At 38.4% G+C, this 27,636-nt stretch overlaps 1 protein-coding gene across 4 annotated transcripts in view; it reads left to right on the top strand.

The window, feature by feature from the left end:
* Positions 1-27,636, top strand: part of RABGAP1L (RAB GTPase activating protein 1 like) — a 444,263-nt gene that overhangs the window by 290,381 nt on the left and 126,246 nt on the right. For all 4 annotated transcript variants that reach the window (XM_059674299.1, XM_059674298.1, XM_059674300.1 and 1 more), the window contains one exon: positions 20,392-20,433. In XM_059674299.1, the coding sequence (XP_059530282.1) occupies positions 20,392-20,433 (42 nt within the window). The remainder of the gene's footprint in view (positions 1-20,391; positions 20,434-27,636) is intronic.

Below are 27,636 nucleotides of genomic sequence, written 5' to 3'. Positions count from 1 at the left end.
CCTTCACCCTCAACCCCCGCTACTCCCTTCCCTCTGGCAACCACAACACTGCTGTTTGTGTCCATGAGTTTTAGTTTTATATCCCACATGAGTGAAATCATATGGTTCTTAGCTTTTTCTGACTGACTGACTTCATTTAGCATATTCTCAAGATCCATCCATGTTGTCACAAATGGCAGTATTTCATCTTTTCTTATGGTTGGGTAGTATTCCATTGTGTATATGTGCCATATCTTCTTTATCCAATCCTCCATTGCAGGACATGTTGGTTGTCTCCATGTCTTGGCCACTGTGAATAATGCACAATGAACATAGGGGTGCATACATGTTTTTGAGTTTTTTGGGTATATACCCAGGAGAGGGATTGCTGGGTCATATGTTAACTCTATTCTTAATTCCAAAATAGATCTTGAAATCTTTTTCTGTCTCCAACCGAGTATCATATCCTATTCAGTAACCTCCTAAGTGGTTTTTCCACTTGACACCATGTATCTTTTATTCTATTATTCTCCATTGCATCCAGAGAGATTTTCATAAAATACCTATCAGATCATATCACTCCTCTGCTTAGAACCCTTCAGTGGTTTCCCACTGAATAAACCTCACATCGTCTTATTCTTGCTCTTCCTTCCTGCCAGTGGTATCTTAGGGTCAATCTTCCTCTTCCTCACTGTACTTCAATACTGGTCCTCTTTTACTTTCTGGAACACTTAAGATCTGCTCAGCTTGAAACCATTTGTACGTTTTTCCCCTTCTGCCTAGAGTGTATTCATCACTGTTTACCTGGATAACTCCTTCAAGTCTAAGGTCAAATGTTACTTCTTCTGAGAAGCTTTCCCTGACCACCCATCTCTAAATAGGTCCTTCCTTTTACTCTCTCTGATAGCACCCTGTGTATTATTTTTCAAATTTCTATTTCTTCCCCTAGATTATAAATTTCCAAAAAGAGAAGCCATGTCTCTTTTGTGAACTGCCATATAGCTACTCAGCTTGTAAATACACAAGAAATAATCTGTTGAAGAAAAAAGGAACAAAGAATTAATGGATGAAGTTATTTTTATTGTCTACATTTAAATGTGTTTATGAACGGGGGGAAAAGGAGACTTATGTGGTGCCAAAGAGACTCCAGGCACTCATCTATATTGCTCTCTGTCTCTCTTTATGAATTAGATGTTCTCCCTTATTGCTTGACCTATTTCTTTGTAGCTTTGTTTTGCACAGGGCCTAAAATATTTCAGAAAGACCTACTAGGACCATTCAACTCTAGTATCAACAGCTCTTGCCAAATAGGATAGCCTAATTGGTCCTGCTCATACTTTAAAATAAGCTTGGATAGTCCAAGTCACAAGTATTGGTCACCTTACACTAGCTGTCCATCTCTTGTCCAATATGCTGTGGTAAGGGGTAGTCTTGGGGTGAGTCATCCAACAGGAGCTGTTGATTTTCTGTGCCATTAGTGGATCTGGCACAATAAAGCATTTCTAGTGTGCATATACCTCATAGACTAGAATTCTTAGTGTTGCCTGCTTTGAAATTTGGCAGTTGATAAATATAATATTTATTAAATAAAACTCGAATGCATCTTCAAAACAAGCTACATATTATCCAGCCATAAATATTTATTTAATTAGAATGCAAGCAGAATAGTTTTAATATAGAGTGTAATCTTAAAAATTATGGCCCTCAGGATTGAAGTGGTAGCAGTGTCCCAAATTATCTTCATGGTATAGTTTTTGCTGTTAAGGTTTTGAGTTATGGCAGCATAGTGATTATCCACAAAGTGATATAAAATATTTCAGTGCTTTCCATTGTCTAGAAATTGGATTGTGAAAGCATCTAACAAATACTTGTTTAAAGACCTTCACTGCAATTATTAGTTATAATGGCCCCCCAATTTATAAATTATTTAGATTGCACATTAGAGAAGGAAATCTAGCACACAGTATCAGCTGGAAGTAGTTGAAAATGAGAACTTGTTTTGGAGAGTAGTTACTTGGCCTCACCATCTAGTTTTATTCATACCCAATTTTTGCTGACAAACTCTCAAGCTTCCTTTTTTAAGTCTCAAAGATTTGAGGGCAGCATACTGGAAGGCATTTCTGGCGAGTATTTCTGGGCCATACACTGTACTAAAAGCCTTACGTACCTTCTCCCATTTGTTCTTACCTTCTCCAAACAGATGACTGTCCTTCATTTTTCTCAGCTTCTAAATTAGCCAACTTAAAAATAGTGTTTTTTTGTGTGTCTTTTTTTAATTTACATGGGCAGATAGCCTGATTATTCTTGTCCATCTCCATAGCAAATAGACCAATGGGCTTTGCTTCTCTGAAGAAGCCCCCATTACCTACTGTCTTTTAAAGGCGAAAGTCATATCAATTCATAACATCAGTTGGGGTCTCTCTGTCCAAGACTATTGACATCGTATTCCAGGTGCTCCTTCTATGATCTAGCAGAATTTCACCATGAAATGGTTTTCTCTGGTATTCTTCTCTAGCTTCCTTTTACAGGTACTTTACCATCAGCATCCATTGTTTGACGTTTTAACCAAATAATGGTTTGACCTTTTCATCATTATCCAGGGCCTCTACATTATATCTAAATGTACAATAAATATCCAGCGACCATCACTAGAATTGCTGATTGCATTAGTTAAAAAGCAGCATAATGGGGCCTTCTGGTCCTGCTTTTTGGATTGTCTTATCATGGTTTTCAGAAGTTTTATCTTGTTTTTAGAAGTCCACTTGACATTTTGATTTTTGTCCATGGCCTAGTAAACAGCCCATTTTGCTCTTTTTTGCTGACGAATAATGCCAGAAAACTTTCCATTGGAAAGAACAATTTCCTGTATGTTCCAGTGCCTCATTGACCTATTGGATTTCATTTTGGGTTGTGTCACAGTCTGGTGGTTGTTTCTTACTTAAGGCATTTAGTGATCATGGTCTAGTTGTTCTCCAACATTCCGGTGAAATATGTATATACTACCTCTGACTAGATCTCTTGTTTATGCTAATCGGCAGATAGGCAAGAATCCATTTTATCCACAAGACTCCTTAATACAGAGAAAAATTAGTATATTCTTAATATTCAGAATTTCTCTTTCCCTTCCTTTGTAGGATGGAAGATAGATATCTGATAGAACTGATATAGTCTATACTTTAAATGCTCTTTTAGAATCAAAGCACATTTTATCTTATAATTAATAAGCTTTCCACTTGAAAAGTAAATAGCTTAAAATAAGTGACTGTGGGTTGAAGTGAATATTCAAATACCATGAGTCAACCTTGAAATATATGAAATTTTCAGGCTTCTGAAAAACAGATCACCTTTAGCAAGCAGATATTACTTTGCCTATTCACCCATCTAGAAATATGATCTAGTTCTTTTTCTTGGGGCTTCACTGCTCTTCGGGTAATGAAATGTTCTGAAATTAGATAATGGAGTTGATTATATAATCTTGTAAATATACTGAAAAACCACTGAATTGTGTACTGTTAAAGGGTGGATTTTATGCTTTTTGAATTACAATTATATCTCAGTTTAAAAAATAACTTGGGCCCAGCTGGTGTGGTTCAGTGGTTGAGCATAGACCTATAAATCAGGAGCTCACAGTTTGATTCCCGGTCGGGGCACATGCCTGGGTTGTGGGCTTGATTCCCGGTGTTGGGTGTGCAGGAAGCAGCCAGTCAATGATCCTCTCTCATCATTGATGTTTCTATCTCTCCCACTACCTTCCTCTCTGAAATAAATAAAAATATATTAAAAAATAACTTGGGGAATTGGGAAGTGCTTGTTAAATATACAAACCTTATAGGCCCATCTTGGAGTTAAGATTCTTGAGGATATGACCCTAATAATCTGCATGTTTAACAGATGTCCCCGAGTTTTTTAATTTTCCAAGTTTAGGGAATGCTGATTTAACAGTTTTTTGTACTTATATACAGAAATGTGTTTGGGCTAAAGGATATATGCTTTTTGATCATTTTAATTACCAACAGCAGCAGTACCAAAGAGTTATTGGGGAACTACTTTCTGGCCCCTCTCATACTTATTGAGTTATACAGGCAGAGACCTTTCTCTGAAGGATTAAGAAGAGGGAGATGGAGAGGCGTGAGATAGTGCACACTTTCATCTCTTAAAATTTATTATTTTGACAAATTCTAGAAATAAAGTAATAGTTCAAGGTAATTAATTGAGAGAAACACAAAACTTAAGGGAAATATCCAACTATGTTTTTGTGGTTGCTGTATTGTAAATGGTGACTCTGGGAGTGAAAACCTGGTCTGCTGATTTTTGCAAAGCTATTTACTCAGATGTTCCATGAGTTTATCAACAATGCCAAGTTGACAGAGAACAGATGAGTGTTTTAACAGCTCAACTTCCTCAGCACTAGTGTCTGGATCAGGTTTGTTTTACAACAGTGTTACAGCAGGACAAATTATGATGAAAAATAGGCAGATATTTCATTTCATGGAGATTTAGGTGAAGAATAAGACAGAACCTTTTAGGGTTAGTAGTTGCCACATAAGGAATGAAGATGAATTTGCATTCTTCCAGTACAGACTATTTGGGGGAGGAGGGAAGCTTATTCAGATTTTTACTTTCACTAGGTCAGAAATTGATATGTGATCACTAATAGTAGTAATATATACATATACATATATATTAAGCTTATACATATTATGTATACATACATATATTAAGCTTAAAAATGTCTTTTGAAAATCTAAAACTTACCTTTTTCTCAAAGTATCAAAGCTTTTTAAAAATCATATTCACAAATGCTTTTTTTAAAAAAAATAGAGAAGTGTGCCTTGGTATTTAATAAATTCTGTATGCTTGATATCAGGCACTCTTACTTTAAGCCTATTTCTTTCTTTGACAGTAAAAACACATGATGAAATTTAAAAGATTCTACATATATATGAATGGTTTATTATAATCATTTTGTTATATTATAAGTCCAATAGTATGCTATAGGACAAAATTTTGTTCAATTAGGGTGTGGAAGCATGAATGTGACTAGATTTTCCCTTTTTTTAAAAAAAAATCTCATGCTGTGCCTCAGGTTCAGGAAGCACAGTTATAAAAATTCGAAGCCACTGGAAGTTTATATTAGGGTAATGTCATGATGACATACATGTTTTAGAAAGATATTTCTGGGGGAGCCAAAATAGTTGTGTGGTAATATCAACCGACATATATTCAGTGGGAATAAAAACATTCAGAATAAATGCTGACCTCCTTCAATGTGCAGAAGCTTTGTAGTCTGATGTAGTCCCATTTATTTTTGCTTTCATTGCCTCCGATTTTGATGTCAGATACAAAAAAATCATTCCCAAGACCAATGTCAAAGAGCTTGTTTTCTTCTATGATTTTTTTATGGTTTCGGGTCTTATAATTCAAGTCTTTAATCCATTTTGAATTAATATGTGTGTCTGGTGTAAGACAGTAGTCTAGTTTCTTACATAGAGAAGATATCAGTGGTTGCCAAAATAGGGGGCTGTGGGACGTGGATGAAATGCATGATGGGATTTAAAAGGTACAAACTTCTAGTTATAAACTAAATAAGTTCTGGAATTGTGATGTACAGCATGGTGACTAGAGTTATAAGCATATTTGAAAGTTGCTAAGAGATTAAATGTTAAAAGTTCTCATCACACACACAAAAATATAACTCTGTATGGTGACGAATGGTAACTAGACTTATTGTGGTGATCATTTAGCAGTGTATAAAGGTATTGAATCATTATGTGATACATATGAAACCTATATAAAATGTTAACTATACCATAAACAAACAAACGAACAAAACAAATAAAAAGGAGGAATGCTGATACTATGCATTGTGGCTTTTATGAGTCTGTCCTCTAGCAATTGTGCCTTTTATCTTTTGCAGTAAGTATATGAAAGAGTATGTGGTATGATGCCACATTGTCTAACAGTACTACATTTTTGTGGAATTATACGAGAAGGAACAAATTACAAATATTAGCAAAAATTTTAGATTAGATTTCTTTTTATAGCCTTTTCTTTTATGTGGTTTCTTATATTAGGGGAGAAGGGATTCATAGAATACATTCGTTAGTGTATTGCATTAAGACAGGAGTATAACTAGTTTAAATAGTTGGGTAATTAAAGGCTTATATGAGAGTCTAAAGAGACTCATGAGTAATTTCAAAAGCATTAAAAAGGTGTGAAAAGTGGATGACTCTAATTTCAGTACTTAAAGCAGTTAGAAGGATGCCAAGAAAGCAAAAAATGGAGCAGCATATGCTTCCAAATTGTTTAGAAGTGAGGCTTTGTCTTTTGTCTCTAGAAAATTAATAACTAATAGCTCATCAATTCAACATGCAGGGACCAGTGATGCTCACTAAAAAGAATATCTTATTTATTCATCCATCATTAATTTATTTAATAAATAGTGAACACCTTCTGTGTCCTGGCATTGTGCTAGACCTAATAAATGCCATGGTCAATGGAACAGACATTGTCTTTGCATCCATGGAGCTAACAAGCTAATGGGAAGACAGATAATTCAAAAATACAAAAACATACATGATTATAATCTACACACCTAACACAGCAGCACCTAAATATATAAAGCAAATATTAGTGGATATAAAGGGAGAATACAATAATAGTGGGAACTTTAATACCCCACTAATGTCAATGGACAGATATCCTGAAAGAAATAAGGAAATGGTGGTTTCAAATGTTACATTAGACCAGATTGACTTAACAGATATTAATATGATTATACATGATAGTAAATGCTATGAAGGGAAAGTAGAAGCTGCCTCAACTTTTGTAATAAGTAAGCCTATTTTAGATCAGGGTTTCAAGAATGGTCTCTCTGAGTAAGTGACATTTAAAGCTGAGATCTGAGAGATGAGTAGGAGAATTCCCACTGGTAGGTGGGGGAAATGTGTGTGAGGCTTTGGGTGGGAGGAACTAAAAGAAAGCCAGAACTTCTGGAATACAGAGAGCAGTTGGTCAAGAGGTAGGTGGACCCAGTGGTGTGAGCTTGTCAATCACATTGAGGAGGACATGTGATTCCATCCCAAGTGCAGAGAGAAGCCATTGGAGATCTTTAAGCATGGAACGGCATGGTCTGATTTAAATGTTTCAGAGATGACTATGGCTGTTGTGAATGCATTAAAGGGAGATAAGGAGATCAGGGAGATTAGTTAGGGACTATACCCACTTAAGAAATTATGGTTGATCATCGCAGGTGTCAGCAGAGGAGATGAAGGGTGGTAGATGAATTTATATTTCAGAAATAGAGGCCATGATTGTTGTTAAGGCATGGTTAGGGATTGGCAGGCTCTTTGATGGACTCTGACTGCTTGATGAGGAAAGATGAGGTCAGGCAAAGTAGGATTGAATTGAATCAGAAAAGAGCGCCTACCTGTGGCCAAGAGCGTTTGTTACACCGATATTCATTGTCCTTTATTTATTGTTTGGTCCTCAAATGAACTTGTGCAATTGAAGGTTAAAGGTTACTGTGAGTTAAACTCTTAAGAGGTATTATTGCTGTATCTTACCCAGGTAAAATACCTGTCTGGAACAGGAAAATAAATACCCTTTCCCCAAGCACTACATAGATAGTTTAAAGGTTGAGGAAGAGGGATATACTGCAGGACATTTTTGATGATTTGTTGCTGGTTTGTTTGTTTGTTTGTTTTACCTTCTGAGAACATGATCTGTTTTCTCCCCCACAAGTTCTCTGTTTGGAAAAAGAGAGTTAGTAGAATTTAGACTTACAAATAGGAAGCATCAATAATGTGTAACCTTTTATATCACTTTACTTTTATATCTTTATCTTTTAACATTTCGCCTTCCTTCTATAATTGTATAGAAATTGTGTCTATGGCATCTCTTTCCTGTCTATTAAAAAAGATAGTCCAGGTACTTTACGTTTCCAAGGATGAAATGGCCTCTGTGGAAATGTCTATCGCTTGGCTTACTGGTCAGAGAAGGGCAGGGCTCACCTATCCTCTGACAGTGTTTAGACTGACTATGCTTCCTAGATTTTTATTGTGTTCTGGGACCAGGCTTGGGAGTTTTGGAGTCAAAGAAAAGAATGTGATGCAGTTTGGTAGCAAAAAGTATAGTTCAGCATGAGCGGTAGGTGACAATAGCACAAGTTATTTCTATTGACCAAAATCAGTTTTGAAGCAATAATAATTATTTTATGGTTCTAAATGTATATATTAGATTTGTTTGCTTGTTTAATAATTTGCAGTTAGCATTTACCCTTTGACTCTTTATTCTTCCAGAAATCTCTGCTGGGTTGGGGTTTTCATGTAAAGATTTATGTTAGAGACTTATACCTCTATTTGTAAATAGATTTGCAGCAGACTTTTTATAAATTAGGCTACCTCTTTCCTCTTTTATTTCCTCACACAATTTCTGGTTAGCAAGGCTGACTCAAAAGAAACTTCTTCATCTGAAGTGAATTTTCAAATAAGTCTTTTCAATGATCTGTCACTATTATAAAGCTAATTAGAAAATTAGAGTTATTTTTGGAAAGATCAATTTTGACAGCTTGATCTTTAGGACTTTTATCATTCTTTCACTGCTACATGGAGCCATCTGCTGTTTGTGGGAGGTAGATTACATTTGGAATCACTACACAGAATAGATATATATTGTCTAAAAGAAAAAGTGGATCTCAGATTTTAATATGCATTTGAATCAGTTGGCGATCTTATTTATTTATTTATTTTAAATATATTTTATTAATTTTTTTTTACAGAGAGGAAGGGAGAGGGATAGAGAGTTAGAAACATCAATCAGCTGCCTCTTGCACACTCCCTACTGGGGATGTGCCCGCAACCAACGTACATGCCCTTGACCGGAATCGAACCTGGGATCCTTCAGACCACAGGCTGAAGCTCTATCCACTGAGCCAAACAGATTAGGGCAGTTGGCGATCTTATTTAAATTGCAGTTCAGATTCGGGGTTGGTGGTTCTGGGACATGGAACCTGAGCGTCTGCTCGCGGAACTCACTCTTAGGCGATGCTGGCACACTGCCTTCACAGAGCACACCTTCTGGAGCAAGCCTCTAGAAAACAGCAAACAAAAAATAACTCATAAAGATTCTGTTTTTCCTCCTCACACAAGTAACCTCACGTACCAATCACCAGAACTGCATTTCTTTGTAGAGGAGAAAAGCAATCCTGAGCCTCTCTCCAGAAGACATCGCAGACAAACTTCTATTATTCCCTCCCCGCGGTAACATTGTGTAGCTAATTATATTCAAGACCCATTCATTTATTGCCCAAGCAATGCAATCTCCACACACTGCAACCTCCAAATACTCTGTTGGAACCAATTTGAAATCCAACTACAACTTTTATTTTACTTTGCAATTTCTTACTCATTTATTTCCATTTATGTTGTCTTTAAAATTTTGCAACATTAAAGATGAAAAGCTAAACAAATTAGTTCCAGTAACCGAATGTAAATTCTAGATTAATTACTTGACTCAAGACTTATTTTTGGTGAGACGAACATATAGTGCTCTCAAGGTTTGGCTTTCCCCCACACTAGTTGTTTGTGAACACGAATCACCTTTGCAGTGCGCCAGGGTAATGTGTATACCCACATCTTCTCTGAGCAGGCATGCCTTTGATTTTACCCAGGTGAAGAGTTGCTCAAACCTGAGGAGCCATCCAGTCCAGTCACACAATTTCAGGGTCCTAAAGGAAATTAAAACAGGCATAAACAAAATTCCGCTTGGGAACATATGAATTTGATTAAAAAGTAAAAATTATGGCCTAGAGAAGAATTTAATGGGCAAGACCATTTTTCCAAATTCAATCTCAACTAGAACAGCATTGCCCCTTCCTCCCACCTCCTCTGAAGCAGCCCTAGGGACATCCTGCTTTTACTGGCGGCTCACTGCCCTCAGAAGCATAGCTATGAGGCTACACAAAGGTCGCGAGGGCCCCTGGGAATCATAGAGAGGCGTTCACTGTTCTCCTGTCACAAACACTTAGATATCCGTCTGAAATGAGTGCTTGCCTTGATGTTTAGAATGTCTAGAAAAGGAACGTTCTACTTGGTAACTTTTTCAAGATTTTTAATTCTCTTGCTTTTCTTAGCATTTGTGAAAATCAGATTACATTGCTTTCTGAAACAAATATATGTTCCAATGGATAATCCAGAAAACAAAACAAAAACCTTTATACTCTAGATCTTCAACTTGAGAAATTTCCTTTTCCATACCTCTCCTGGCTGTCCATCTTTACTTTTATTCACAAGCTCAGCCTCCATTAAAGTTTGCCGGGAAATCCCTCCAGTCTTAACATGGCTAGATTCTATAGGCATACTCTGTGAGTGAGTCTTGGTTTCCAAACTCTGCCCTGGTAATGTTGGTGCCTTCCTTGGTACATCTTCTGGTGAACTAGAACTTAAAGACAGCCATGTCTCTATAAATCTATTCTAATATTTAAATCATAAAGAATAATGGATCAATGTTAGACTTGGAAAGCACTCTATGGGTAGTTTAAGCCAATAGCCCTTATTTAAAAGCAGAGGACTTGTGTAAGTCTGACGGGAAAAGGTTATAAGACCCATAGCTGACCTCAAGCTCAAAGCAGTATATAGTTTAGTAGTAGGGCTTAAATTTAATGCTCTGAGTATAGTAGGCAATTCTTCAATAGTAGCCTGTACGATTTGGACTTATGCTACAGTATACTATCTAGTTTTATTTTTTTAAGAGATTTATGAATGCCTTAAAGATAATTAATTCATAGGCAAACAACAAAAGAATTTGCAATTAGTACAGATGAGGACAGATTAAAAGAATTGAAAATATTTAACTTTGAAAGGTGTACCTTCAAAAGCATCTTCGGTTACAGGGGGAAATTGCACTCAGGTATTCTCCACTTCATTTGAAGACAGAACAAAAAGCAATAAACGTGAACTGTAGCAAAAGGAACAGCAGTTGGATGAGAGACAGAGCCACACGGCCGGTGAATGCTGAACAGGGCTGATACTCGGCTTCCCAGTTGTCCTCTCCATATTCTCTGGTTCTTATCACCGTTTCCCTGTGCTTTTATTTGACATCTCAAGGCCCAAGTGGATGCACCCCCAGAGATCCCGTCCGGCTCAGAGATCTTGCACAGTCTGTTCACCAGTGATGTTAGGGGCATGATAGCAGCCTAACCAGGGCAAGCTGCCTGCATTTTCAGTGCCTCTAAGCTCTGTTTCATTGAAACAAAAATTTTTAAAGTCCAACTGGCAATTAAGGAATAAATGCCAAGGATGTAATTAGTCAGCTTCCATCAGTTTCTAAGAAGCAAAACCTATGAACACTTCTCTTTAATCCTTTGATCTATTTCTCCTGAATTACTAGCTATCTCCATTTCCTTGTGACCAGTTCTCATCCTCTTAAGAGTGAGTCTTTGATCTGATCAATTGATTGGGAGAAAGGAGAAAATGTTTTTCAAGAAACTATACAAGAAATGTATAGATCAGTTGTTATCAGAATATGTAGCATACTCCTTGAGATCTTAAAAAACTGAAATTCCTTTACAATCCTGGCAAGTTCAGTTTTGAGGACTTTTCTATAATAATGTGTTCAGACATGTACTATAATAATGTGTGTCAGGCACTGTTCTAAGTGCCTTACTCGTAGTAACTCATTTAATTCTCACAGCCATTCTTTGAAATAGGTGCTCTTTATGAGGAAACCAAGACAGAGAGTTTACATAACTGCTCTAAGTCAGACAGGAGGGGGTGAAAGGTCGATCGAGACCTGGGAAGGCTGGCTCCATAGTACATCACATAACCCCCTGCACTCTACTGACTCTCCAAAAAGAGATAAAGGTAGGAAGGAGATCAGAATTTAAGGGAAATGAAAGTTCTTTATGTTGCCAGCTGTCTTTAGAACTGATAATACTGTGGACCAAGGTCTGGGCAGTTGCAAGGGGAAAGGAGAGCCAACGAGTAGAGGGGCACCTCCCTCCCTCTCCAGCTTCACTCCTAACCACAGAACCCTGTGCCTTCTGGCTTCTGGGTGAATTGGTCAATGGGAACTAGCAGGAGTTTGGAAGGAGGGGATGGAGATTAGTTGGTAGTTAGGACTGCTAAGTAGTCCTCAGAATACCTGTCAAAACCTCTAACTTGATTTATTTCTCTCACTTTACCTGCCTTGTTTCTGGAAGGTTTATTTAATTCAGATGTCACCAACCTCTAAGAATTCTTCCTAGGGCTGCTCATAATTAAGGACACAGACTTTGTAGATATATGTCTATTCAGTACTTTATTTATAAAAACAAATGCAAGTCAAGCAAAGTTAAAAAAATTATCCACAGTTAGACAGAGGCATTCATATGTCATATTTAGTTCTCATCCCTCCCCATTCTTGAGCTCTCTTCTTCACCCTAATTAGGAAAATACTAACAAATGACTTGATAATAAAAATGGAAAATATATAATAAAACTGGGGAAAGGAAAAGTGGGAATCATCCAGACTTTGTCATATTTTATATTCCATTAGTGAGTGAATAGTAGGCACAAGGGAGGACTTAGCCATGAGGGTTTTAAAACAGCAGGACTTGCCGAAACCGGTTTGGCTCAGTGGATAGAGCGTCAGCCTGCGGACTGAAAGGTCCCAGGTTCGATTCCGGTCAAGGGCATGTACCTGGGTTACAGGCACATCCCCGGTGGGAGGTGTGCAAGAGGCGGCTGATCGATGTTTCTAACTCTCTATCTCTCTCCCTCCCTCTCTGTAAAAAATCAATAAAATATATTCAGAAAAAACATTAAAAACACACACACACACACACACACACACACATCAGGACTTAAATTTGTACAGAGGCTACTGTGAAGATCCCTGTAATCATTTTTTAGCTACTGCTTGGTTTTCATTGCTGCAATCCTGACCTCTAGTGGTCATTCAGAAACAAAAACCAAAAACCAAAAGGTCCTATCATTTTTACTAGTAATGGTTACTCCATCAAACTCTGTTATAAAAGGTTGAACTTTTAAAGAGCTCACTTACAATATGAGGAGCAGACTAAGGCAAAATACTTTTTGGCTAACATATTATGGTATTCTTGCCATAGGACCTATATTTAAATGCAGCCAGTATTTACTTCTTTAAATTTGCATGATAATTCTCTTTCTTCTTTCTGTGGAGGAATGCATTACTTTATAGATCATGGAAGTAAGATATTTATCAACGAGAAGACAAAGGGCTTCTGTTCTGCTTACCTGATAACATGCTACATCGGACCCAAGTAGCTTTGAAACAATGATTTTGGAGTGAGACATACTGATACTGCATAGTCTCCTGATAAGATGCACAGACACAGCATTGTTTCGGTGGCATTTATGTCAACAGCACATCATAGAGCCCTAGCTGGTTTTCTTCAGTGGTTAGAGTGTCATTTCGATTCTGGTCAAGGGCACATACCTGGGTTGCAGGCTCCATCCCTGGCCCTGGTCAGGGCACCTACAGTCAATTTGTCTCTCTCATATTGATGTTTCTCCTCCTCCCTTCCACTCTCTCTAAAAATCAATAGAAAAAGTATCCTCAGGTGAGAATTAACAAAACAAAAAAAAGAACACATCATCTAATCTAAATTTATTCATAAAGAAACATCAGACAAATCAAATTGAGGATGTTCTACAAAATAACTGGCTGGTACTCTTTTCAAAAGTATGAAGTTCATGATAGACAAAGATTGAAAACTACCTCAGATAAAAGAAGGCCAAGCAGATTTGACAACTAAAATTTATTTTTATTGATTTCAGAGAGGGAGAAGGAAAGAGATAGAAACATCAATGATGAGAATCATTGATCAGCTGCCTCCTGCACTTCCTCCCCGCCACCTCCCCACTTACTGGGGATCAAGCCTGCACCCTGGACATGTGTCTGACCAGAAATCGAACCTTGATTTCCTAGTTCATAGGTTGGGCTCAACTACTGAGCCACACCAGCTGGGCACTTCCTTGGTTTTGATAGTTACTCTGTGGTTATGTAAGGCATTAACATTACAAAGGATATGCAGAAGCTCTTGGTGCTGTTTTGGCAATTTTTTTTCTAGATCTGAAATCAGTTCAGATAAAAAGCTTTCAAAAATTACAAGCAGCCATTTATTTTGTTCACAATTTCCTAAGTCAGGAATTTGGATTCAGCTGTGTGGCTCATCTCTGATTCATGTGACTTCAGCCGGGCGCCTGGGTCTGGAGGCGTCCCTTTCAGGGTGACTTTTCACTCACAGGTCTGGCACCTGGGTGGCCCTTGGCCTTTCTTTCTTATGGACAGCATCTCATCCTGCAGGCCCTTTGTCTTTGTTTGACTTCTTAGAGCGTGGGGGTCTAGGTGTAATCGCACTTCCTACATGGTGACTGGCTTCCAAGAGCCAGTGCTGTAAGAAATGGGCCCTGGAGGCTGTCAGTCATGAAGGTCTGGGCCCAGAACGGTTGGCACAGCTTCACTTTAACCACATTCTATTGGTCAAAGAGGTAGCATAGTCTGCCCAGATTCTGAAAAAGAGAAGTGTCAAAAAATTGTGACCATCTTTAATTCATCGCAGATATCTGACCAATGTTGAATTTGCAGTAGAGGTGGAATTAGAAGGAAAAAGTATGGATTTCTTTTTATTTTTTTGTCTGACAGACATAAATTCTAATCCGGGATTTACCGTGTACCATCAGTGTGATGTTTCTGAGCCTTTGTTTCCTGATCCCTAAAGTGGTAGCAGTAACACATATGCTATAGAGTTGTTGAGAGAATTAAGTGAAAAGTATATGTGAAAAATAAGATCTGGTTGGCAATAAATACATGAACTTAATAACTGCTAGCTTTCACTGGGTACTTAGCAAGTGCTCAATACATTATTATGCTTTTTAAATGCGGCCTCATTTAGTCATTCTCCTTCCTGAGGTGGAATGTTGCGTGTTGGATGGATCAGGAAGGGCAGCACCCATCTCTTCTGGCTTTAGCCGTATTTGTCTGTGCTTCTGCTCCACTAACCTTAGCCACTTCTGCTTTGATAATTTCTCCCGGCCTTATTGTTAGGACTCCATGTTCACATGCTGTTGATTTCCCTTTTTGATCCCTGAGGACCCAGGTGCTGAGGCACACTTGGCACTTTTGACACCACCTTTTCAGCATTTGTTCTCGGCGCTGTCAACGTCAGCTTTGACAGCTTCTCATGCAATCTGTCAGCTCCCTGAGCCCACGATTGCTTGCTCATCAGAGCCCCAGGGTGCACTCTCTGTTTCTGAGGGTGCTCTGCACTCAGCCTTCCTTTGTGCAGGATTGTGGGTGCTTAGTTGTCGGCCTCCCCAGGAACATAGCGATCTGCACTTTAGAGCAATTATTTCATTTGGGGCAATTACGTGTAGGTGTTCTTTAAGTGAACCTTCTCCCCGGCTGTGACTGAATTTTGAAACAGCAGGTTCCCAATCTGATCTCAGTCTGTTGTCACTGGAGGATGGTGGGGACCCTTTCTGTCCACCACAAGCGGGGTTATTGCCTCACATCCTGTAAGTGGTCGGCTACTTTTGTATTTTCAATATAGGGACAAATGATAAACCTTGGTTTTGGTAGAAGTCACCTATTTGGTATCTTTCCACTCTCTGTTTGAAAAATTTACTTCCCTTGAAATGGAAGAAGTCACTTTAATCCTTTAGGAATTAGAGGACACATTAAATAATACCCAACTAATTTATTCATTCATTTACCATTGAGCCATCTTCTCTAACTTAGTGGTTAAGAGTATGACGTGTAGAATGGCACTGCTTAGGTTAAAATCTACTTACTAGGTGTGTGACCTTGAAAATTTAACTTTAACTTCTCTAAGTCTTAACTTCCTGTGTGAAAAATGGAATTTAGGGTTGTCATGGCATTAAATAAGGACACATTTTCATATAATTAATTCAGATCTTGGCACATAGAAAATATTCAGTGGATGTTGGTTCTTATTTATTTTCTTGCTCTTGAAGATAGATCTTTTACTATAATTAATAAGTGACCATAACAACATATTAATTGTTATTTTTGCTCTTAATAATTCTCCAAAGGTTTTTACCCTCTGAGTCCTCTTAGGAAGCCTTATTTCCCCCTCAGTAGCAAACAGATTGCAGCAGATTACACATTCCTGAAAAGAGGAGGCATCTGGAAAATATATAACATCTTTGTCTTTTAAAAATATATTTCAAAAAATAAATGTCAGCTCAGTTAGGCAGACGTTGGATCATGTAGGAGTAGGTGGACAGTGGGGGATTTGAATTCAGTTCCTGGTGTTAGAGGCGTGCACGGTGGTTCACTTAGTTCACTTGATTGTTGGGTGGGACGCTGGGACCAAAGCTTGCACTGACATCATCACATCGTAAATCCAACCTCTTTGTAGCTTCTAAACTGACCAAATGCTGACCCATGGACAGTTTCTGCAATTTAAGGATACCTCTAATTGTATTCCTGTGAGAATGTCTTATTTAAAAGAAAAAATAGGTATTTAAAAATATCCAACCCATTTTAAATAGTTTTTAATAGTAAAAATGGGTTTAATAGTAAAAATGGGTTAGATATTTTTAAATAGTTTTTAAAAAATATCTCCACTTAGAAAATCAGGATACATTTTGTAGTGAAATGAAGATCCTGGTAGATAAGCAAGATTTTCCTGATTTTTAAAAACTCAGAGGTCTAAAAGGATTTTTGTTTCCATAGTCTGACACAGTCTTCTTTAGTTTAAGGCTGTGAAGTCTTTACTTTGTGTCTGTGTGTGTGTGTGTGTGTGTGTGTGTGTGTTGGGGCGCAGGGTAGAAGGGGGGATGGGAGGGGCTAATGGATAATGTCTAGAGCAGTGGTTCTCAACCTTCCTAATGCTGTGACCCTTTAATACATTTCCTCATGCCCTAACTGGTTTGGCTCAGTGGATAGAGCATTGGCCTGCGGACAGAAGGGTCCCAGGTTCGATTCCGGTCAGGGGCGTGTACCTTGGTTGCAGGCACATCCCCAGGGGAGAGTGTGCAGGAGGCAGCTGATCGATGTTTCTCTCATCAACATTTCTAACTCTCTATCCCTCTCCCTTCCTCTCCGGAAAAAAAAGCAATAAAATATATTTTTAAAAAAATACAGTTCCTCATGTTGTGGTGACCCCCAAATTCACTGTTACAAATTGAACATAATTAAAGCATAGCGATTAATTATAAAAACAATATGTAATTATATATGTGTTTTCTGATGGTCTTAGGCGACCCCTGTGAAAGGGTCCTTCGACCCCCAAAGGGGTTGCAACCCACAGGTTGAGAACCGCTGGTCTAGAGCTTCATGTAAGCAGATGCTGTAATACCTGACTATTTTGAACTTTTCAAAAAATATATATTTTATTGATTTTTTACAGAGAGGAAGGGAGAGGGATAGAGAATTAGAAACATCGATGAGCGAGAAACATCGATCAGCTGCCTCCTGCACACCCCTTACTGGGGATGTGCCTGCAGCCAAGGTACATGCCCTTGACCGGAATCGAACCTGGGACCCTTCAGTCTGCAGGCCGACGCTCTATCCACTGAGCCAAACCGGTTAGGCTATTTTGAACTTTTTAAAAGAGTTTACTTGATATATTTTTTCTGGTAACTGTAAGTCATCTCTTTCGCCTCCCAAACTTAAAAAAAAAATCTACTTTCAATTTAAAGCACATACTGTGTTCCCTTCCTATGCACAGTATTTTGAACATAAGCATTCATTATTGCTGCTGGAGTATCATGATGCACTGATGTTAACTATTGGAGGGTTATAGGATCCACTAGATGGGCCAAGATTGCTATACATTTTATGGGTTTTAAAAAATCTATGCTCTATTTCTATCAGATCTAATATTTTAATTCTGACAACTGTCCTTACAGGCTACCTGTCCTAATCCCATATACTTCACACTTTGGTTTTAGTTTGCTACTTCTGATATCTATAGATTGTAATATCATATCACCACACTAATTTGAATAAATGTTTCTCTTGGTGTTAGTGAGAGCTATTTTGGTTAATTAGAGATATATTTGATGATGATTCTGTAATTGGTTTAGCTGGTCCATAGGGAAGAGAATGAATCCCAGAAAGTTTGGGATAGCTAATATAGTTCATTCATTCAGTCATCAAATAAGTACCTACTACGTGTGTTCCACCAACACTATATGGTGAAAATACTATCCCTAGATGTTAGGAGGCTTGGGGACAGGATTGATCCTAGCCTGCTGCTAAATACATCTATATACCCTTAGGCTAGTCAAGTTCATATTGTGAAAAATATGAATTATTATACATGTTGTGAGCATCAATGAGATCTCATTATTCCTATGAATGCAAGGGAGGGGGGAGTGTTTGGGAGTGAGGTGGAGAATACAGCAGAGTTGGTTGAACATGGAGTGGCGTTTCCAAAGAGTGTGCCGAAGGGATAGGGAAGGAGAGATGGACAGGAGAAAGCTTAGGGTAGAGAACTGGAGACAAGACAGGCTTACATTTTGAGCGGTGACTAGAAAAACAAGAACAGAGCCAGGTGGACTTGGTTCTGATGGCAGGTGCGTAAGCACTCAGGTTGTGAGAATTCACCACTGCCCAGCAGTAGTGTTGTGGGATGGAGGGAGTGTGGGGTGAGGCAACAGATCTTTGTCTCTCGGTTTGCAAGTTTTGGCTGCAGTGGGCAGCAGTTAGTGGGGGAGGATGCAACTTTAGGAAAGCAAAACCTGCTTACTTGTAACCCACATTTTAGATCTCCAGTATCTTTTTTCCTTTTTCTAATTGGTAAATAGTCTATGGTCATTGCTTGGGTGGTGATGAACTTTGTAAATCAATTTTTGTCTCCTGGCCTGAATATACTTACTTCTACTGCTTTTCGTTTCTTAAATAATTAACTGAGTAAATTCAAAACCTCCAACCAAATATTTGCTGTTTATCATTTTGTCTTCCACCATCATGTCATATTTTTGGTGGCTGACTATGAAATATTACATTAGCAAATTATAATAGGAATGCACTCTAAGTACCTAGTCCTAATGCTTACTTCTGATTTTGTAGACAGAAAAAAGATGGTTTATTAAGAAGTTCTTTGCATAATACATCTGATTCAGTTCCATGTCATAAAGGCTGACAGGTTACATTTGTGACCAAGATGATGAGGGTGCATCAAATAGACCCTGGGCTTATAGGAGATAGCAACTCATAGTCACCTCCTACTTGAAAGATCTTTCTTCTCATGTATGGCGACTCACATGGCAAGGAAACAGGATATTCTTTGGCAACCTCATTTCTGATTCTGTCATCTTGAGCATTTCAGATTCCCTCTTCTTGAATTTAACATCTCTTCAGAATGAATTGTGAGCTCAGAGTTCACAGTTCAACTCCAATATGGCTTCTTAGCAAGCTATTTAATTTGTTTATTTCTAAAGAAATACTACTCTGGTTTTGAGAAGGAAGAAAAGAAAAGCAAGTCTAGAGATAGGCCTAATTACCATCTCTAGTTGTACAAATACTACCTGAAAGCAAGAACTAAAACAAACAACAAAACAATAAGCAGTAATGGAAATCCTGTGTGATGCTTACAACTGCCCCCATGCAGTTATCTGTCCTAGTTATCAGCCACACTATTTGTTTTGTTTTGCCTGCCACTGACAGTTTAACCACATCACCCAGACATACAGACCAGGAATTTCAGTAATAATTTTAGACTTCTGGATTACTGCTGTCTTGATCCAGGCACTTGACTTTCACAAGCCTTAGGCCATGCATGTAATCCAGAATTAGATAGGAGGAAAGTGATTTATGGTAAAAACAATGATTTTATGTGAATATTCATTAAATAGCACCTCAAATTTGCAATAAGCCTCTCAGAGGAAAAAAATACCTTTAAAAAAAAATCTCATGTTTTGTTTAATTATTATTGTACTAGAGTATTGTACTAGAGGCCTGGTGCATGAAATTCATGCATAGCGGGGGGGAGGGGTCCCTCAGCCCGGCCTGTGCCCTCTCACAGTCCAGGATCCCTTGCTTATTACTGCCCACCTGCTTGTTGCTCCTTACCGCTCGGCTCACTGCTCCTTATCACTGCCATGGAGGCAGGAGAGGCTCCTGCCACCACCGCTGTGCTCACCAGCCTTGAGCCTGGCTTCTGGCTGAGCGGCCCTCCCCCTGTGGGAGCACACTGACCACCAGGGGGCAGCTCCTGCATTGAGCATATGCCCTCTGGTGGTCAGTGCACATCATAGCGACCAGTCATTTTGCTGGTTGTTCTACCATTTGGTCGATTTGCATATTAGGCTTTTATTGCATAGGAAGTGAAAATGGTGTGTAGAAGTCTCGGGAAAATACTTAATAAAATTGTAGGAGATGTGGCAATGTTGATTTTGAATCTTTTTCTTTTAATTTCAGGGTTTGAATATAATCTTTCATGTAGCCTTGGCTCTTCTAAAGGTAAGTCTGTTTTTCTTTATAAGTTACCAAACTCTCTGACCTCTCTGCCCTGAGAACAGGGCATAATTCAACTTATCATTGCTGACTCATTCTAGATTCTTAAACACACAGAAAAGATTTCTTTGAGGCACTCTGATCCTCTCCCCTCTTCCCATCTCTTTCGTTGTTGTTTATTTAGACTTTGTTTCTTTTTTTCCTTATAATCTATTTAATCTTGCTGTCATAGCTCTCATTCTAATAATTTTTAAAAAAGGTTTTCATTCATATGAGTTAGATGATATAAAAGAAAAAGTTAAAACCTGTTTCTGTCAAAATGATGCCATTTTTTTTCTTAAAATACTTCTAACCATAATAACATCCCTGGAGATACCTAAACATGTCATTGAATTATTAGAAAGCTTCTGTAACATACAGACTAAAAAGGAAACTGCTACATTTCAATTTGCAGTTCTTTCTATGATAGCTAGAAATTTATAAGACACTTTAGAATTCAGTTATAATTACCTTGTTGGATTTTATATCAACATATCAATACTATTTTAATAGTGTGGTAACAGCAAGACATTTGCTGCAGAGTTGATAAAAATAACCCAGTCGGTTTTTGTTCTTCAGTCAAATATGACATTCCGTTGTTGAAAGTGATAATTGCCTTGTTTATTAAAAGATATAGGCTCACCTTTCCCCAGTAAAGCATAGTGGTTAAAATCGCAGCCACTGGACTCAGATTTGGGTCTAATTTCAGCTCCAGTGACCTTGGGTAATTAAGTGCTCAAACCCTGAGTTTTGAGATACTAAAAAAACTAATTTATGGGATTATGGTAAGAATTAAGTAAGGTGATACATAAAAGTTTCTAACATAGTGTCTAGAAAATTGTATTGCCGAATAAATGTTAGCTGTCGTTATTGTGATTACTCTTGTAGTCACAAGAAAACTCAGAATCCTTTTCTAGGTTCCCCATCATGTTTCCAAATTTTCCAAAAGATAATGACTTGATAACTTTAAAGAGCCCCTTGATGTTTTAGGAGAGCTTCCATACTTAACCATGGAATATCTTGACAGTGGTTCTCAACCTTCCTAATGCCACAACCCTCTAATACAGTTCCTCATGTTGTGGTGACCCCCAATTTCATTGTTACAAATTGAACATAATTAAAGCATAGTGATTAATCACAAAAACAATATGTAATTATTTATGTGTTTTCCAATGGTCTTAGGCAACACCTGTGAAAGGGTCGTTTGACCCCCAAAGGGGTCACGACCCACAGGTTGAGAACCACTGATCTAGAACAAAGGGGTGGCATCATACAGGTCTATGCAACTCAAGATGCGGGTTGCTGCTCTTCACCTCATATTCATTTGTTTTTGTGAAGTTCACTAAGTGTACTTTAAATTGTCTATTTAATAATTTTGAGTTTAGATATGAACATTCTTATGCCAAAGTTATTTTAGAAGTTAGGAAACTATATACAATACCTTCAATAAATTAACAAACATATTTGCATGTATCTGTTAGTGAAGTTACGGATCTCTCTACCTCTAAATTTTTATTTCTTGTTCTTAAAACAAACCAAAACCAAGCACTTTTTAAGATGCTTTCTGAGTAGGGCTGGAATAAGACTTTTAGAATGCCTTAGTGACAGTATTATGTATTACAGGCTGAAAACAATATTAAACCCTAAGTGTAAGAAGTCTAACAAAGTTCTGATTCTTCCTATCATATCTAATTTTTTAAAAATCTCAGCTGTCCCCTCTTTCCCATGATGCCTTTCCTCATTTTTGTGGTGACCTTTCTTTACTGGTGCTCTTAGCACATGCTTAGTCTGTCTTTTGTGGCTAACCCAGGCCTTTCCCTCTGGATATCAGACCTGTACTCTGTGTCAGCCAATATGTATCCGTCTGGTAAGTTATCGTCCTGATTAACAGGTATTTTTGGCCATGTTAACCTCTACGTGACCTGGCAGAGGGTACTCTCTGGCCACTGGGCAGAAAGGCTTTTGTACCTTCACTACTAATACGTGGCTACTCATCTGATATCGCCTTGGAGAATTTGACCAGATAGAGAAGATGAAAAGGAGAGCTTTCTCACTGCTACTGGCCTATATTTATATCCCTTTCTTGTGTGAATCCTGGAGCTGACCCACATAGAGACTGTGCAGACAGGCCGAATCCAAGTAGACTTGACTGAGCTGATTGCCCCCATCTGGAAAAAGACTACTCCAAACACATATGACGGTGACTTTTAGCTTCTAAGCTAACATGCCAGATAGAAGACTGTATATTTGCTTATATAAAAATAAACTTAGGGATAGTTCCAAGTGCTTATGCTTATGAACCCAGTGGCAGAGGGACTCTGGTTCCTCTGAATTAGAAGAGTTTCTTGGGATGAAGGGAATCAGAAAGGAAAGTGCCGTTTCTGAGCACTTACCCTGTGCTAAGTGTTAGCATAGGTTTCTCATTAGCACACCATAAATGTCCAGAGAAACCATCAAATTCTCTCTCCCAGTTGAGACCTCAGAGAGCTCAGGCCCCAGGTTACCTAAAGTCTTTTGGCTTAATAATGGCAAAGCTGGATTTGTAGCATTTTTATACAGCTTCTCCCTTGCTGATCTTGTTCATTCCCCTGGCTTTGTCTATAAATGTTCATTCTTCTCTTTGTATTTAGCCTGCACTCAAATGTTTGGCAGTGGATTTAACAAGTCCACTTAGATGTCTCAGAGGCACATCAAATCCGAAAGTCAAAACCAAACCAATATGCCCTCCCAGACCTGTTCTCCTCCATCACCTTCCCCTCAGTAAAGGCACTCACTGCCCAGCTGCTCAGAGTAGAAACCTGGAAGCTAGCCTCTCTTCTGTCTTCTCTTTTTTAAAATCTCTGACATCTAAGTGGATTTCTTAATCCCCTTAGATGAGAATGTATAGAATCTTCCCACTTGGGTGGTTCGGGCTCTGGACTCTCTGACCTGGACTATTGCCGTGACCTCTTTCAGTAAGAAATATTGGACACCTACCAAGTGGTAGGCACTTTTCTAGATATTAGCAGTAAAGTATTGACGAGGACATACCCCGTATTCTTGTAGCCTCTGTTCTGATGAATGAAAGATAGTAATTGCACAAATGTAATGACCTTAGCATTGTGTTTGTTTAGGTTTATCAAGGAGAGTGATGTTGGTGCAGAGGGGGAAGAGTCCCCTTTCTTTGAATTAGTTTGTCAATAAAAATGCTGTGCGGGGTGATATTTGAGCTGAACACTGAATAAAAAGAAGTAGCCAGCTCTGCCAAAATCTGGAGAATGAGCCTTCTAGGCAGAAGAAACAAGTATAAAGGTCTTAAAGAGGACTTTCTATGCTTAAAAAAGAGGAAGAACGCCTTTTTCTGGAGTGCGATGTGTAATGTAAGAGAAGTTGGTGGCTTGGCTTTGGGTTCAGCAGTGGAGCTAAGAGAAGCGGATGCTGTTCCTCCTCCAAATACTTGTGGCCATTGTCCAGCCCGTTCCCACGTGGCCACCATTCGTGTCCTTTTAAAGCAAATTTTGTTATTTACTATTCAGCAAATATTCACTAAACACCTACTAGGAGACAGACACTATTTTATATGCTTGACTAGATTAGTGAACTAAAATAACAAAAGTACCATGCTTGCCTCCATGAAGCCTGTGTTGTAGCAGACAGTTAATAGCCAAGGAACATAACAAGTATGTAAATAGTGTGTATGAGAAGCGGTCGTGCTGTGGGAAAAAGGAGAAGTTCAGCAGGGTAGAGGGCGTTGTGGTCGGTTTTGCCATGTTAAATAGGGAGTCTGGTTCCTCCAAGTAAGGGGCAGGGGTGGAGGGGCTTGGGCAAAGGCTTGAGGCAGTGAGGGAGGGAGCCATGCTGATGTGCACAGGAGCATTCCAGGTTGGTGGAAAGCCCTGCCGAGGCTTTGTGCTCTGAGAAGAACGAGGGGAGGAGGGTCAGAGAAGTAACGGACTCCCTGACTTAAAACCCTTCAATGGCCTCCCACTGCTCTTGGGTAAACTTCACAGTTTATAATGGAACCCACAAGGTTTTCACGGTCTGGCCAAGTTTAGCCTCTTCTCATCTCCCCACTTTCCTCCCTCTCACTGCACTCTCTTAGTCAAGTCATAATAATCGACTATCTCTACAATCCTAGGGCAAGAATCCCTCCCGTACCAACAGGATAAATAAGAGGCAACTAAAACAATGAGGGTTCTGACTTCTCTATACCCTTGCTAACCCTTATTATCACCTTTTTGATTATAGCCACTCCAGTGGGCGGCAAGCAGAATCTCCTTGTGGTTTAGTTTGCATTTCACTGATGGCTAATGATTTTGAGCATCCTTTCATGAGTTCATTGGCTGTTTGTATATCTTCTTCTTTTTTTTTTAGAAATATATATTCAGATATTTTGCCCAATTTTTTAATTGGGTTACCTCATACTTTTTATTGTTGAGTTTAAGGGCTCTTACAGTCTTCTGAATTTGCAATGAGTTTACACATTGTTAGTTTTTTAACTTCCATGAAGGAATGCCTGTTGTCCTGTTGGTGGCAGCAAAATACCACTCCTTTGAAAATAGAAGCTACTAATCCAGCACTTCTTCCTTTATATTGGTTTCCCCTTCCAGCATAATTTGAATGTTTAGTTTGTTTTAACTTTTCTCTAGTGTAGCTTCAGTTTGATGATGGGTGTAGTTTTAGTATGCTATCTTGTAAATGCTAAAACAAACACAAATGTGGACATTTAAAGTTCCAGAAATAATGCCTTTTATGGATTAAAGATCAATACTAGAAAAAGTGCAAGTTTATTCAGGGAGAACCGAGAAAGAATGTCCAAGGGGGACAACTAAACTTTGAGGAGGGCCTTTTGGGCAGAGTGAGCCACATGAAGAGGAGGCACGAGAAGAGTGGCCAAGGCAGGTGCTTTGCTCTGGTGCATTTGAGGGTGATTCCTGGGCGAGGTTCAGAGGGCTTTAATTACATATCTGCCACCAGTTTACTGTGGGATTTTAATCAGGTCACCTAACCTTTCTAACACCTAATTTCTTTATTTATAAAATAAGGAGTCAGGAACATATGGTTTCCAAGGCTCTTAATTTTTTTCTTGCTGTCAGTCTATGCTAGATGTGTGTATGTGTATGTATTATGTATGCATACACACACACCCAGACACACTCTGTATATGCTACATATAACCATCTCAGTCTTTTAATGGATAGATAAGAATCATCCTGTAATTAGCATATTGATTATTTAAATGCTTGGCTAAAGTTTATCTTTGTCTCTTAAAGAGTTTGCAGAGTAACATAATAATATTAGGAGCAAAAGAATATTCAGTCCATTATAGTTAAAAATAATACCAGTAAACTATTCTCAATTCCATTTAAAAGGCCCTTTAGCACCATCCTTGTTTGTGAACAACCAGTTTGTTCTAAATTAGTGAAATGTTGTTGTGATGTGTGTGTGTGTGTGTGTGTGTGTGTGTGTGTGTGTGTCTGTGTGTATAGTGCACACACTGCTGTACTACCATTATTCTTACTAGGTGTTTCCAGATGCTCAAGTACTATGTTGGATCCATGTAAAAATCTGACAGCTAAAATCACTAATTAGGTAATTGCATAGCATTTACCATCTGTGTTGAGCTCTCAAATGCATTTCAAGAATAGTTAATAAATCAAATTAATAGTAGCAGAACTATCCATTTTTTAGCACGTAAAATATGCCTGGTGCTGCGCTAAGCACTTTTAAAGTAATCTTCATGACCGTTAGTTGCTTTTTTTCTTTTGTTTTTATTATGATGACCATTTTAACCATTTCTAAGCATATAGTTCAGTGACATAAAGTGCATTCACATTGTTGTGCAGTCATCACTAACATCCTTCTCTAGAGCTTTTTCATCTTCCCTAATTGTAACTCTGAGTCCATGAAGCAATTACTCCCCATTACCCCCTGCTTCCAGCTCCTACCAGTAACTGTTTATTTTAATTAGCATATTGTATGACCTTGAATTTTAACTATAATCCTATAAAGGTAGGCTGAGTCAAGATACTCATTTTACAAATGAGGAAACTAAGGCTTTAGAATTTAAGTAACTTGTCTACAGTCATTCAGTGTCAGTGATACACCAGACACAGAACTGGGCCTGTCTTGCTCTAGAACCCATGTCCTTAACCACAAAACTAGTGTGTGTGTGTGTGTGTGTGTGTGTGTGTGTGTGTGTGTGTGTTTTAAACCGTACAGTCACCTGTGAAAAAGAGACGATTATTCCCACTTCATACTCAGTTCCAGTAGTTCTCACTCAAAAACCCATGTTTTTTCACACTTAAATTGTAGTCAAATCAGCTTTAATTTCACAAATTCATGTTGCCAACGTACTATGAATGAAAAGGAAGTTTTTTATCCAAGTTTTTGGAGGACTGTGTAGGGGAGGAAAAGTTTTCTGGAACTTTTTTAGGATTCCTGGTTAGACCTATAATTCAGATGACAAAGACAGATTAACAAGAGAAATGCAGAAAAATTTAAATAACATATTTTACATGACATGGGAGCCTTCAAAAGGAAGCAGAGACCTGAAGAACTGATTAAACTTGAATGTTTTGATGTTAGGTTGGATGAAAAGTAAATAGTTTTGCAGAAATATGATAGGACAAAGGGGAGATGAGCTAAATATAATAAACTGGGGGAAACTTTGCAAGGCTTGTTTGTTTATATTCTTCTCCACAGTCCCCTGTCTTGGAGATAAGGATGTTTCTTTCCTTCAAGTATAGGGAGGGCACCTCTCACATGAGGGTCTGATGACCTGCTTCAGGGGAGAAGGACAGAAGAAGGTCAGAGAAACTTTCCTACTTCTATCATTTTCTTCTTCAGCTTAAAATATTCAATATGCCCAGGTACCATGTTTTGGGATAGTGTGTTCTGAACCCCATAAACTTCACATGTAAAGATAGTTGTCCCAATTTCAAAATGTCACTGGTTGAATAGAACAGAAGCAGAGCCAGAGCAATTCTGGAGCCATTGTTATATAAAAATAATTGAATTTAGGTTAATGAAAACAAGCTCACAATCAAGAATGATCACGAGTTCTGCTTATCCATTTCTTCTTTCACAGCCTGTAAGATGTATGAAGTCATCCCTGAATCCTGTTTAATGCCCTATTCAAACTTTATTTCACTCTGTCCAATCACTTTGTGTGAGCTGAGCATAGGGCGA

This window comes from Myotis daubentonii, chromosome 18 (assembly GCF_963259705.1).
Source record: "Myotis daubentonii chromosome 18, mMyoDau2.1, whole genome shotgun sequence".
Classification (NCBI taxonomy): Eukaryota; Metazoa; Chordata; class Mammalia; order Chiroptera; family Vespertilionidae; genus Myotis; species Myotis daubentonii.
The sequence above is the reverse complement of the archived record's forward strand: the minus strand, read 5'-3'. Positions and strand labels throughout refer to the sequence as shown.